This window comes from Anser brachyrhynchus (assembly GCF_964034855.1).
Source record: "Anser brachyrhynchus genome assembly, chromosome: 15".
NCBI classification, from domain to species: domain Eukaryota; kingdom Metazoa; phylum Chordata; class Aves; order Anseriformes; family Anatidae; genus Anser; species Anser brachyrhynchus.
Genome location: NC_137733.1, coordinates 1,833,815 through 1,848,626, shown reverse-complemented (window position 1 = coordinate 1,848,626; position 14,812 = coordinate 1,833,815). Strand labels below are relative to the sequence as shown.

At 42.9% G+C, this 14,812-nt stretch overlaps 1 protein-coding gene across 4 annotated transcripts in view; it reads left to right on the top strand.

Moving 5' to 3' along the window:
* The window catches only part of LOC308178410 (uncharacterized protein), a 62,179-nt gene extending 47,800 nt beyond the window's left edge, over positions 1 to 14,379 (top strand). For 2 of the 4 annotated variants that reach the window (XR_013939739.1, XR_013939740.1), the window contains exon 2: positions 8,745 to 10,773. Coding sequence is in view for 1 of the 4 variants with exons in the window: in XM_080556998.1 (XP_080413124.1) it covers positions 8,745 to 8,805 (61 nt within the window). In the remaining 3 variants the exon portion in view is untranslated. Of the gene's footprint in view, positions 1 to 8,360; positions 8,533 to 8,744; positions 10,774 to 11,788 lie in introns of those variants that run through there. The other 2 variants (XR_013939741.1, XM_080556998.1) reach the window with 2 other exon arrangements.
* The last annotated feature ends 433 nt before the right edge of the window (positions 14,380 to 14,812 follow it).

The window sequence follows — 14,812 nt, the reverse complement described above, 5'->3', positions numbered from 1 at the left end:
CAGAACAACATATGATGGCACTTAGGAAAGTAAATATTTAATTTTTGAATGCATACATTCGTTCTTCGTTAGAAGATACAGAGCTAATTATTCCCCGAGTATTACAACAAAATTAAAGCAGCACAGCCATGGTGTACTTGTAAAATGCGTATGAAATTGCGACAAGGGAGGGGAAAAAAATGGAAGTTTCATTATGGAAAGGCAATGTTTTACTGAACTGCAATGAAGGAGATCCCATGTACAGGAGGAATTCTAGAAATTGTCTAGGCACAGGAAGTTAAATTTTGTGAACACCTACCACATGGCTTAGAACAGCCTTTGCAAATGCTGCAATGAACATTTCCATTTGGATACAAATGAATTATTAAGCATGCAGAAGTAGACTTTCATTGACGTGGTCTGTACAGTCAGCATAACACATACAGTTTTGAAGTGTCTAGACCTCAGGATGCTATATAAGCAGAAATAGAGTGAAATAACTCACTGTGTCTGCAGAAGTGTCTCATGAAATGCAAAATGAATGGCTGAAAGAAATATTCTTATCCGGTGAAATGGGATTCCAGTGTGTCATAAATTTTGCTAACGTAATTTCAATCAGGGATACTGGTTATAGATTTCAAGCCCCACCTCGTGAGCAGCAACTAAATCTTCCTTCCTTTCCAGTAAAGTCATGTTGAAACAATTCTGTCCCAGCACTAACGCTGACATCCGGATTCCTGCTGTTGCACTTACGTGACTGGAGTATTTTCACTGCAGCCAGTAAAACTTTAGTCAATGCCAATTGGGATTTGGGTTTTCCTTGTCCTCTAGTAGTGTTGTAAAGAATGTAGAGTGATGGTGCAAAATAGCATAACACCTGGGAGTTTGTACAGATATGCAAACATCTTGGAAGATATTTACTCCTTCTGTTTGTTTGTTTGGTGGTGGTAGTGTTTTTTTTTTTTTCCTTTTTCAGATGTCATACAGAAAATGTTGTCAAAGCTTCTAGGATCTGTTCTCAAAGATAGACAAAGACAAGCTTGAGAAATGGGGTAACAGGAACCTCATGACTTTCGGAGAGAGCAATCACAGCAAGTCCTGCCTTTGGATGCATCAGCAATATGGACTGGGGACTGACTGGCTGGGGAAAGCTCTGCAGAAAGGACTGGAGGGTCCCAGCGGACCACAAGTTGAATAGGAGCAGTGTGTGTTTAGGGTGATGAAGCTTGACTGTGTATTGGGCTGTATGAGCGTAGCCAACAGGCCAGTCATTCCCCTCAAATCAGCACTTGTGAGATTGCAATTCAGTTGGAAAACTGTGGTTTTGGCATGTCCCAGTGCAACTGATTGGTCAAAAAGTAGGAGCAAGTCCAGTAGAGGGTCCATAAGATGTTCAGAAAACTGGAGCACATGTGTATCAAGAGAAGCTAAGGGTCCTGGGTTTGTTTAGTCTGGGGAAGGTCATCTAAGGGGTCAGACTCTGCAGCAGTGTGCTGCAAAACGACAAGGCAGTGGTCATGCACTGCAACAAGTAAAAAAGTTAATCAGAATGAAGGTTATGCAGCACAGGACCAGTTTCCCTGGAAAGGCTGTGGCCTCTCCATCCTTGAAATTGGCCAGAACTCAGCCAGCCGTGGCCCTAAGCAACCCCCTCTAAAGTTGAGGTTGGCTCTGCTTTGAGCAGAAGGCTAGAGTAGATGCTTTCAGAGGTCCCTTCTCACCTCAATTGCTACGTCGTTCTTTGACTTTCTTTCAGAAAGCTGCTATTACCTTTAAAATATGGTCTTATATAAAAAAATGGCTGTTAGTACGGCACTCAATCCTTCAGTAAATATATTCCATAGGGATATTTATAGTCCTGCCTGCTACCTTCAGTGAGAACAGAAAGTTCTTACTCCCAGAAGGTCCATACAGCTGCCAGCAGAGATGGTGAACAAGCCTTCTTCCCTTCATCTGCAGCTTCGCCCCATGGATGTTCATTGGCTCCAGCTCTGCAGGCCCTGTGATATCTATGGATTTGTATGAGTGTCTGAAAGGATCTAATTTAAAAAGAGAACTCTCTCTTCCAGGCAGGGCTGGTATCTGTGGGTGAGCTTGGGGGTTGGTTGGCTCTTGGAGAATATGTTCATTTTGGGGACAAGAATAAAAAGAGAAAAAAAAAGTTCCCCATCTGCTCATTTGGCTCCTTCCATCCATAAGGGTGCACAAGTGTCTCAGGTGTTTGAATCTGGAGCCTCTCTGACAGCGCTGTCAGCGTGGTTCCCTGGCTCAGACCAAGGGCAGGCGTGGGCATGGACCTTGCTGCCTCCCAGCTGCCCCTTCCCAGTAATTCCTGCTGCCTGCATTCAGACTGCAGCAGGCACCCTGACTACCTGAGGCAGCTTCCAAGCTGGTGAGCTAGGTCAGCTGGTTGTATCCTGAGAGCCTTCAGGGTAATCCTGTATCCTAGTCTTCAGGGTAAAACACAAGGGAATTGCCTGGACTCTGAAGACTTCCTACAGGTGTACCTTATATCTGGGAGAGCTGTTCCCTGGCTGTGCTCCTGGTTACAGAGCAGCAAGAAATTCTCAGGATGGTTTGATTTCAATGGGGATGACTTTTTTTCCCTGCTAGCGTTTCTCTCTCAGCTATATTCTCACTAATGAAATTGCCTGTTCAGTGTTAGGTTTGTAATCTAAAGTGAGTGCCATAGATTAACAGTTGTCGCTGCTTTATTATTGAAATGAGAGTCATGGGATCAATTTAACCGCTCCTTGCTTCATTATTTGCCTAAGACAATAGTCATCTCTGCAAATTTTATTGCTTTGTGGGTATTTTTAGCTTAATTATCATAGATATTAGCAACAATCAACAAAGATTTCCTAGGTGCATGCTCTTGCTCTCTCTTTTTTTTTCTTCTAAGAGATTTTCCACTTTCCTTCCCCTGTGTAGTCAATCCAGTCTGCTCCCAGCAAAAGCAAAACAAAACAAACCAGCCAACCCAATGTATTTTGTAAAAATGCTAATGTTTTCTTAGTAACTTATTTCAAGAATTGAAGGGATAGTGATGAATACTTCTGTTATACATCATAGAAGTGAGCCTGTATAGATATGATGGGGACTTAAGATTTATTTATTTATTTCAAAAGGTTCAGAATAAACCAAAAACTTCATTTGATTTGAATTTTCTGTAAGGCCTGACTGATCCAAGGTTTGCCTTTTTTTGCCAAGTATCAAAAGTCATAGAAAGACATGCTGCACACATTTCTGCATCCTATTACAGCTCTTTTGTTCATTCCAGCCTGGCCAGGCAACAATCACAGATCCAGATGTCAGAATTTAGTACCTTCAATAAAGGTAGCTAGTTAGGTTCATGCAACCTGAATTGAAATAAACATCTGGCCTACAGTGTTGCCAACAGTATTATTATTTATGCATTTACTAATATTTTGGAAGCCTTCAGTATAATATAGTAGACTCCCATTCTCCATTGAATACACTGGTATGAATTCATTTAAAGTTTGTTGGACAAGTCTATGCAGAATATGTAAACAAAAGTCTCTCTGATCAACTGGAGCACAGCTGAATATCCCAGCAGAATAAAGAAATCGGTCTGCAGTTTTGTTTATGCTGCCTATCTTCTGTTTAAAATGTGTCAGAAAAAGTCTTGTTAACATTTCTTAAGGGTGCCAGGAAAAGCACTAGACAGTTTCTTGCATTTGAAGTACCAAAAAAGCAATTTTAATACCTAGTTTAATATAACATAAACATGTTTAGATTCCAGTCAACATTTTACTGATCATTTAGAAGACTTCTATATACTTTAAACATAATCACTGGAAACTTCTAAGCTCATTTAATATGAGTTGAATTGCATCCTCTTCAAGATAATATTCTAATATATGTATAAAGATAGGCATAATTATTCTTGAGTTACGTTTTTTCTTCTTGTACCTTCTCCCCCTTCACTATTTTTCATTTTTTTTCCTCCTTTTCCCCTTTTGCCCTTTCCCCTTCCTCCAGAAGCAGGTAAGGCATCAAGAAGACAGGACTAAATTTACCTTCATTTTAACAGATGCCAAAACAGTGAGAGGTGTAGAGATCAACGAGGGCTCTATCTCAGCACTGCACTTCAAATCTTGCAGGATTTGCATGTGTTTGTTAGGTGGTTAGATGCTCTGCTGAATCCGGGCTTAAATAACTTGCCTAAGGTTGCAAAGAATAATTAAAAATGAATTCACAGAATTCTAGTTCAATGCCGCTCCCATTGGAATGTCCCCTTCACATTTAGTTTTAATCTTAAACTAAGTCCCCTTTAGTTTTAATCTAGTCGTTCAGATTTTGGGCAGTTTTCAGTAAAAGTGATCTTTGGCAGATATCCTTGTCAAACAAAGTCCTCCTGAATAAAGTCTTTGTTGTCCAAACAGATGTTAGCCATATGCAGGAGGAAAAGGAACATCTGATTTTGATTTATTTTTGTGGGTAAGATGGAGTAATGCCAGATTGTATACCAATGCCATCTATTGGGCTTGATGGTTATAAACATTAATCCACAGCCAGTCCTGGCTGTATCAGGTACCCATCAGATCAGTGGTACAAACGCTCATAGGCAAGGACCTTATTTGTGCAGCACTGCCAGAGATTGCCTTCTCCTCTTGTCCCAGCGGTCCATCCAGCCCCCCTTGGCAATCCTTCACAACTCATTTGCACATTTCTCCATAAATGTGCCTGCAGTGAAGAGCCTTTCTTCTTGAAAATAACCACCACCAAGATTTAATGAAGAGATTTAGCTTTTCTTTGATGAGGCTGTTGCTATAATAGAGTTTGCCTGTCTGCGTAGTCCCAATGGTGGAGAAAAAAACTCCAGTATGTTTGCTACATTAGCATTATCTAACCAGCTAAAAATTCAAGCCAAGGATTGCTTGTATTGAAAGAAAGCAAATAAAATTTTCTTTGCTCAATATTAGAACAAAAAGATATGAACATATCTGTAGGTGGTATGGAAATAAGCATTTGCTAGTATATAGCTGTGGGAAATAAATTGCCCCAAATTATTATTATTATTATTATTATTATTATTATTATTATTATTATTATTATTATTTTTGCTATGCCAGTCTGACTCATCACAATTCTGACAGATGCTAAGGGAGATTTTTCAGGTAGCAGCTTGCAGTGAGACAGTGGTGTCTGCACAAAATAACAGCAGACTAGGAAGTTGAAAATGTATACACTAGTAAATACTGCCTCATCTAAGGAGTGCCTCAGAAATACAACAAGCTTACCTGAACAGCCTGGGTGCAACGCTTTAGAAAGCCAGTTTGGCAGCTTAGGGATTATCTTTAATCATTCAAAGAGTCAGGAAGATGAAATTTCTCATAAATCCTTCTCCCACCTGGTGTAACTCCTATGAAACCAGTGTGCATTTGTGGGGACAGGAAGGAGAAGGGGTTTGCTCACACCTTGCCCTTCAGTGTTGCCCTGGAGCAAATCAGCAGAAAGGTGAGGACACTGTTGTTTCTGCTCATTTAGTACGTCTCCACTATGCATCTCTTCTTTCTTCAGTCTTTTTGTTGTAGCTATGACTTTCCTTCTGCAAATAAATGCCCTGCAGGTTATTAGCCTGTCTGCCATTTTCTGAAAAGAGATTTTTCATCTAGGCTCCGTGAGGTTTTGTGAAAGGAGCCCCAGAGGTCGTGTGTGTTGGGGAGAAGGTGGTGGTCTTTGCACATCAGATTGCAGAAGACGTGCTTTCCAGGTCTGCATGCTACAGCAGGGAGAATTTCTGGGACCAATGCTAATTCATATCTTGGTTGAATCAGCATTGATTAAGCAGGTGATAGAAAACAAGGACATCCTCTTACAGCTGTAATTCAAACAATTGCTAATTTACATAAAAATATCTTTAGCTTTTTACAAAAATGCTTCCACATAAGAACCTGTCATTCAATGAGGAAATCACTGTTTTAGAGGTCTGACTTCAATCCATAGCCTGAGTTTAAAACCAACTTATATTTGGAGTTTAAAACATATTTTCTATGCTGCCAGTTTGATCTTTGCCTGCCAGAAGTACAGGTCCCTCTAGTGTCCTTATTACAAATTCTTGTCAGCTTTTATCTTAACAACACCTGCCATTAAAGTCAACAGTTTCCTCACAGTAGTGTTTTGAACACCACATTATTACACAGTACATACATCAGGACTGTACAGTGTGATATGTAAATGTCACTGTTACAACACTTGGTCAATATGGATTTTTTTCTTTCTATGGTGGGCCTCTCTGTATGGATTATGAGAACTAAAAGAGTCTGCAGCAAGACCCTGCCAGGCAGTTGCTCTCCAGCCTGGCCAGAAATAAGGATCGGGGTGGCTGTACTGCCTTCAGCCAGAAGAAGTCGAGCTCCCAGAGGCAACTGCGAGCCTGGCGCTAACGCAACGTGTCCCTCTGGAGGCTAATGGGGAGAAAAAGGGGGTTTAGCTCTTGTTAGCAATTCTGTAGAGCCTCCTCTGATCCTGTTTACAGTCTTCTCCAGTTGTGCTGGGATGGCAGGTTTTACATTTCACCAGTTGATGGAGTAGGTGTAGATGGCCCTTGGACTGGTTTGGGTGCAGGTGTGATTGAGAGTATGGGACAGCTGGGGTGGGAAGCCAGGTGTGATTATTGTCCATTAGTCAAGTGTGCCTTGTTCCTGATGAGACAGCCTGTTGCATGGCTCCTACCAGAGGGAAGGAAAACATTTCTTTTAGTCTGGGTAGTTTGTAATCTCCCTGGGGATTTGCTGAGGTGAGAAGAATGTTGCTGCCATGCAGATGAAGAAGGCAATTGCTTCCTAAAGCTTTCTTTTTCCTTTGTGCAGAGGAAGAAAACCATCAAGTTCTAGTAACAAAGTAATGCTCAATTTCAAGTCCAACCAAACTATGATTCTGCTGAGGAAACCATTAGGAACTATTTAACAAGGCAGTAAATCTGATTGCAGCATCTTCAGTATTCAAGTCAATTTGTTGTCACTTTTCTCCTGTAGCAGAATCACCGCCAAGATGATCTCTGCTCCCTCAGCTTTCCTGTAGCGAAGATCCCCATGTCCTCACTGATGCGTGGCTGGATGTCTGTGCTATGGAACAGAACTTCTGCTTTTGTGATTTATCCATCACAGACCAGTGCCAAGCACTATAATCTCAAGGCTCCTTCTGCAAGGACAAATAACTTGGCTTTTGGTCTCATAGATAGACTTGCTCACTGGAACAAGGTTGTTGTTACCCCATAAAAGATTTCATCCCACTAATAAGGAGAGCAAGAAGCACATCAAAGAGACAGTAATTAGTACAGGACAGCTGAACACTGCAGCCTGGTCTGATAGGGAACATTTCAACTTACTTTATTTTCAGAATTGTCACCTGAATCAAATGTTTATGGAAAAGTGGCATTTGCCTACTGTTTCTCAGGCTGAGAAATAGGTGGTTGATACAATAATATCCATTTGTTTTTAAAGAGCTATTTAGTATGGGCAGGGTGGGCTAGCTCTCTCAAAGAGATATAGAGCCATGCTTTCCTTGGGAATACACAGAAATAAAAACAGCATGTTTGTTTTTGCCTGGCTCATTTACTGCTTACAGTTCAACTGCTTTTATGAAGGCAAGGTGAATTTAAATGCAAAGCAGGAGAGAAATCCACTAGGAGGAAGATTAAGGAGTCTTGCAATTACGGCAATGACAGTATGAATCTGAAGAACAAGCGCAGGTGAGACTTTATTTTTTGGATGCCCACTTTCAGTTGCCATCACCTGAGTGTGGCTGGCAGAGGGTGCAGTATCGCAGCTTGCTGCCTCTGCTTATCAGGAGAGCCAACTTCCAAAGGCTCAATGTCACGGAGACTTTCAGAGGGTCCAGAGTGACCCAACTACATCAGTGCTTGCTGCTCTGCTTCTGACCTTGCAGAAAGCATTTATCGCTGGGGTTCAGTTTGTGGGGAAAGGCTTGGGTCAGGCTATTTTCTCAGAGTGTTGTGTCCTCCTTTGAGCTTCTTCCATGTCTCGATTTTTAAAAAAAAAAATAAAAAATAAAAAATTTCTTGGCAAGGGGATGGGAACAGCCAAATTATTCTATGTTTCTAATTTAGAGCCCAGTGCCAGTACCTACTGCCAATAGCCTCGCACCCATCTTCCCTCGTCTCATGCCTGTACCTACTGCAACATCTCAGTGCCCATCTTCTCTTGTAACCACAGCTGCTTTGTGCGCCTCGGTGACAGTCTGCACACTGCTGGCTGCCTCTGCCCAGCACTCAGTGTCCATCATTAGCTCTTGTCATATTGCAGGAAAGTTATTCCTACACTTATGACTGTGGGATCAAGTCACTACACTACGTGTATTAAAATCAGTGTAAATATAATACTTTACTCCTGCAGAAAGTCTGGTCCTGCTTCAAGGATAATACTGCTGATTTCACTGTAGTGGGAAAGTGCAATGCAAGGAGAGCAACAAACGCTATCAGAACTATTACAAGAGACAAAGAACTGCATTCGTTGCAGAATTTTCTGTTGCAGATCATAAAAAACAAATGAAGAAATGTTTTCTCAAGTGAGTGTTTACTTTTTCCTGTCTGTTTTTTAATGTTAAGAATCTTTTTGGCCATATTTAATGATGTTGAATGATGTGTTATTCCATGCAATGGGATAAGCAGCAACAGATTCGGGGACTTAGTGTGAGCTGAAAAATGAAGAAAAAGAGCTGAGGCAGACGGTAAAATTCACCTTATGATAATTAATACCTGGCTCTCTTCCTTGTCATAGGAGTCAGTCCAATTTTTCCATCCTGAGGGACAAAGAAAACTCCAGCCCAATTGACTGTTAGTGGGGATCAGCCAAAACTGCAAAGAAAAAAAATTGTGTAAGTGTCCATGAGAGAGCACAGAGCAGCTCTCATTTTGCATCTTACTGGCAGCACAAAGTGACCAGCACTTCTGCAGCAGATTATGGGGTCATATCTCCTGTTATGGTGAAACATTCAGAAAGCAGAATGCATAACTACGGATACCACCGTGATGTCCTCTCTGCTTCTCAAAATACTTCTCCTGTGGTTAAATAATACTCTGAGGTACTACAGGTGTGCTATTCCCATCTGCTTTCATTGCTTCTTTTTTTTTTTTTAAATTATTTTTATTTATTAAATATTAATGGAATATGCTGAGCTGCAAATGTTGTTAGTCACTGCATTCTTTCTCATCCCTGGAGTTTTATGTTCATTTCCAGCTTGTAAAAATAAACTGTTTATTCCACTTCCCAGTCCTACATGAGATGGTTCTTCTTTTTCCTGTGCTGGCTCCCTGTAGTTTTATCACATCTTACTGCCTACCTATGTGCTTTTCTTCAGCCATGGAGTTTTCCTGCTCCAGAAAATTGGTGGCATGAGCAGCACAGAAATGGTGGTCAGTGCAAAAGGCTCTTTGTGTTGAGTTAATTGAAAGTCTCACTGTTGATTTCAGTGTCCTTACTTATCCTGGATGATTTGGGGGTTCATTTTTTTTCTCTGGTCGTCTCCAGTCTGTCAAAACAGACGATCATGTGCTCTGTACTCCCACCTCCACTCACCTTAAGCATCTCCCTTCACTGCTCTTTCTCCCTCTGCTCTGTGCAGGCTTTACCAGGTTAGCCCATCTGCTGAAGAGGCTGCCACAGGAGAGAGCTGAGTTTAATTTCAACAGTAATTAGCATGGGCACCATTGCTTCAGGGGACAGGGCAGAAAATGGTGGACTTCAGTTATAACAAAGCAGACTGAGGTTGGGTATTGGATGAAAAACACCCTTTACAGTTAAAAAAAGATAGTGAAGCCCCGGGATAGATAACTGGGGGGGGGCATGTGGACATTTTACCAGATCAGACAAACATACCCAAACATACCAGGCCTGCTGTGGCCATAGGTGATGCTGTCTTGGAGCTGAAAGTTGGACTGGCTGCCCACACTTGGTCAGCTCCTTGCTTTTCTGTGGCTCTACAATAGCTTGGTTTCCCAACGAACTGTCACAGTATCAATAATCTTATTACCATTGCATTATTATTTTCCAGTCAGAGACTGCAAAAACTAATTATGAAGTGTCCCCTAGTTTCACCATTCCTCACGCAGCACTGGTCTTTTCTGGAGTCATCCTGAACCATCTCCTCTCAGTCAGATGTGTGCAGATGGATCCTTGGAGTGTCTGTAGGACACGTTTATGAGTAATTACCTATCATCTGGAAGGTTAGAAACAGAGCAGCAGCATACACATAACCTGTCTTCTGCATTTACATCTAACGCAAGACTAAGAAATATCTCTAGCAGACCAGTGGGGTGGTTCTACTCGGGTGGGCGGCTGAGCTCCACTACAACTGCTCTCTCACTCCCCCTCCTCAAAGAGGAACGGGGAGAAAATACGATGAAAAGGGCTCAAGGGTTGAGATAAGGACGAGAAGATCACACAGTAATTATCATGACAGGCAAAACAGACTCAGCATAGGGAGATAGTAAGATTTACTGCCTATTACTAATAAGCTAGAGAAGCGAGAAACAAAGGAAAGAAACCAAAAGCACCTTCACCCTCATCCACCCTCTTCCACCTCCTCCCCCGAACAGTGCAGGGGAATGGGGGTTATGGTCAGTCTATAGCGCTTCTTCGCCGCCGCTCCTTCTCGGTCACTCTTGTCCCCTGTGCTGTGGGGTCCCTCCCACGGGATGCAGTCCTTGCTGAACTGATCTGACGTGGGCTGCCCACAGGCAGCAGCTCTTCAAGAACTGCTCCAGATATGGGTCCGTACCACGGGGTCCATCCATCACAAGCACACTGCTCCAACATGGGTCCCCCACGGGCAGCAGCTCCTGCCAGGTCACCTGCTCCTGCGTGGGCTCCTCTCCACGGGCTACAGATCTGGCCTGGAATCTGCTCTGGCAGGGGTATTCCACAGGCCGCAGCCTCCGTCAGTGCAGGTCCACCTGCTCCACCGTGGTCTCCTCCACGGGCTGCAGCGTGGAACCCTGCTCCACTGTGGCACTCCATGGGCTGCAGGGGGACAAGCCTGCTCCTCCACGGTCCTCACCACAGGCCGCAGGGGACTTCTGCTCTGGAGCCTGGAGCACCTCTCCCCCTCCTTCTTCACTGACCTTGGTGCCTGCAGGGCTGTTCCTCACTCCTCTCACTCTCCCAGCTGTTGTGTGGCGCAGCGTTTTTTTCTCCCTGTCTTAAATATGCTCTCACAGAGGCACAAAACAACATCGCTAATTGGCTCAGCCCTGGTCAGCAGTGGGGCCCTTACAAAACATGGGGCAGCTTCTAGATCCTTCTCACCGAAGCCACCCTTGTGGCCCCCTGGTACCAAAACCTTGCCACGTAAACCCACTACAACCAGAAAGCCCTCCAGTCCCAGAAAAGCTTCTGCAAGATGGATTACTTGCTACCTAGCACCTACAGAGAGCAGGGAGAAGCACATATGCCTACAGAGATGGCTGGGAGGAACTGCAGTGACTACTGGTTTTGTACTGCTCCTTCCCATTACAGAAGCAAGAGCTTATCCAACAGTTTATCCTACATCCACATCTTATCCTTTCTTCTTTAATACATATGAGTCTCAATCAGGACTGATCAAAATACTTGAATGAGAAACTAACCAGCACAGGGGATTTATTCTTGACCTATTTTATGACCTATTTTTTTTTTCATTTGTATACCGCTAGAAAATTGCATGCTTGGTTTTAACACCCTGTATGTTAAACATACAGAAATGTTTCCTGAATGGCGTATGCCAAAACATTTCAGCCACTGGATTGTCAGATACCGAGTTCACTTCAGTTATTTGCTTTTCACAGCACAGGACTCACCCACATGAGGAAGACAAGTGGCACAGCTTCGCCCTGACCTTCAGGACAGCCTTGTGCAAATGACACTCCATTCCCAGGACCTGTTAGGATCCTCCCCACGGACCTCATCGGGAGTTACTCTGTGCACAACAAACAACTGCCATCCAACCTGGTGGTGACAGCAGGGCAACCTCAGTTTGGCCATTTAGGGGCACCAGAGGGGCTACAACACTCAGATAGATGTTAAACTGAAAGGCAGTAGAAACAGACATGTAACTCTTTGGGCTCCTTGTAACCCTCACCTATTTTTAGTAAAATTTGTGGAAATGTTTCTGCATCATTGCTGTTATTTGACTGATGTATTTTCACTTCCATTCTGTTTGGAATAAATAGATCTGTTTTCCTAACCCATCACTAAACACAGCCTCGTTGACTCAGGATGCAAGGCTCATCACCTCGTACTGGAGGTGGGTCCACGGATGGAGCTGCACAAGATACAGTGAGAAAGCTGCAGAGATACTGTGGCCCTTTAATCTCATTTTATATTTCAGCAATTCATAAATACATCTAGCAAAAGAAGTACACAATTTATATTGGTTTCTAGTTGCTACTAAAATGAAGTTCTGGAGGCTCTGGGAAATTATTCTGGATGCATTTTAAGTGTAGTACTGTTAACACAGCAGTTAAATCCACTTACTATAAACTGAATATTTCTTCCTTAGCAGTAAATAAAGAAAATCTTATAATTCTTAGACAAGGAGAAGAAATATATCTGTGAAAGCCACACCCTAAACAAAGCACTGTTGTCATCAAGGCCTTGGGCAGAATGAAGGCATTAAGTCCCAAGAATACATCTTCAGGGTGGGCAGATGGCTCTCAGTGTGACTTACACCTTTACTTTTCTATTTATGACACCCCTTTACATGCCACTCCTTGGCAGAGGCTGCAGACACAAGCCTAACTTTGTACAGCTTCAGTCGGACACAAAGAGATTCTGGATGTTTACCTGAAAAGCCCTCTTTAGTCTGGAAACTGCTGATACCATGAGGATACGACAAATTTATTCTGTTTCATGGGACTTCTATGGCAGAGGAGTTTCCTGGTGCAGGACATACACAGTGCTGACTATGTGATGTTTCACTCAGTGCTCATTTCATCAAGAGAGATGCTTCTGTTTGCTGTTTGCTTCTTTCAATCGCAAGGAAGTACAGTGGGATTTCTCACATTGTAACTCTCTAATAAACTTTTCCAGGGCTTGGGGCTTGTATTTGGCCTGAGCTTTAGAAAATATTCAGGTCAAAGCTCATTATGTACAAACTGTTTTTCTTCCCTTTAAACCAACATGAAAGAAAAAAACCCACAGAAGAAAAAGCTGAAGTCTCAGTTCTGCAAATGGAGCTCAGCAGTTCTGAGTGCCAGTGCAGTGGCGTTTCTCCGAGACCTGTGTTTGCCTCCTGTCATACGTGTCCTGGGGAATGCCTGGAGACTGCACATCCTGCACATCCAGGAAGTGTTTGGGGAAAATTTATAAAGAACAAGCGTTATGGAAATCTTAGCTCATCATTATTTTTTAAATCACTCAGACCACAACTGTGCAAGAATTTGCAGCATTTTAGAGAGAGCTGTATTCACAGGAAGCAAAAAGTATAGGAAATATATGATCTCTCTTCAGAAGCGATCCAGTTTTTTCACACATCTCATGAAGTCATTGATTCTTTAGAACTTCTCAAGTAAGTCCAGACTAAAAGCAATGCCGCACAATGGGGTTTGATGCTCTTTTTGCCACAGTCAAAGTGAAAGCTCCCTTTGTAAGCAGTAAAGCCCTGGAGGGAATGTGCTAGGCAAGAGAGATTAAACCTTCTTTGTATTGTATAACAAAACACGTAAGGTTGATTACAATAAAAGCCTTCCAAAGTGACAGCATTGGGTTCCTTCTTTTTCTTCCCCCTTTAGCTGTAAAATAGTTATAAAAAGAAATAACATTTCAGTAAAGTACATGGTCATTCAGTGTTCGGGATCTGGGTAAAATGTACATTCATTTTGCATGGACAGAGAGCTTACCATTTTGTTCCCTGGGGGTGAGCAGGGAGCTGAATCTCTCTAGGCTTTTGGGTTGTAAATGGAAAAACTTACCTTAAAAAAAAACCCTGATACTGGTTTGAGATTGGCCAGTTTTATGTCAACTTTCTCCAGTAGGCAGTTTCATTAACGTCACAGCAATTTGATAGGGGTTATATTACCCATGAATAGTGTCTATTTGTCTGTTGCTTTTTGGGGATTTTTTTCAACATGCCCAGTTTAAAGTCAGAACATGGAGGAACTTCCCAGCTGTAATTCCAAACTTACTCACTGCAATTTGAAAATCTTTCAAATGTCCCATAGCAGATAGAGTTAGTCAGAGCTCTACAGAGACCTAATAAATCTTCTTGTCCAAGTAGGCAGCCTGTCAGTGGACAACACATTACATTTTCCTGGGACAGACCAGGACTGAGTGAGATGCGATCCCATCCTCTTTGTAGAACATGGTGGAAAAATGTGGAGAGGAACTGCACAACTCACTCTCTCCTCTCCTCTCCTCTCCTCTCCTCTCCTCTCCTCTCCTCTCCTCTCCTCTCCTCTCCTCTCCTCTCCTCTCCTCTCCTCTCCTCTCCTCTCCTCTCCTCTCCTCTCCTCTCCTCTCCTCTCCTCTCCTCTCCTCTCCTCTCCTCTCCTCTCCTCTCCTCTCCTCTCCTCTCCTCTCCTCTCCTCTCCTCTCCTCTCCTCTCCTCTCCTCTCCTCTCCTCTCCTCTCCTCTCCTCTCCTCTCCTCTCCTCTCCTCTCCTCTCCTCTCCTCTCCTCTCCTCTCCTCTCCTCTCCTCTCCTCTCCTCTCCTCTCCTCTCCTCTCCTCTCCTCTCCTCTCATTTTACTTCAGGAAAATTCAATGAGATTTACTCTTGTTTACCTGGGGAATTCAAAGTAAAAGTCAGAAAATGTAAACTAAGACAGCAGCCTGCCCTTTTGAAAGGAAAGACGTGATTTCCAATCCCCACGCA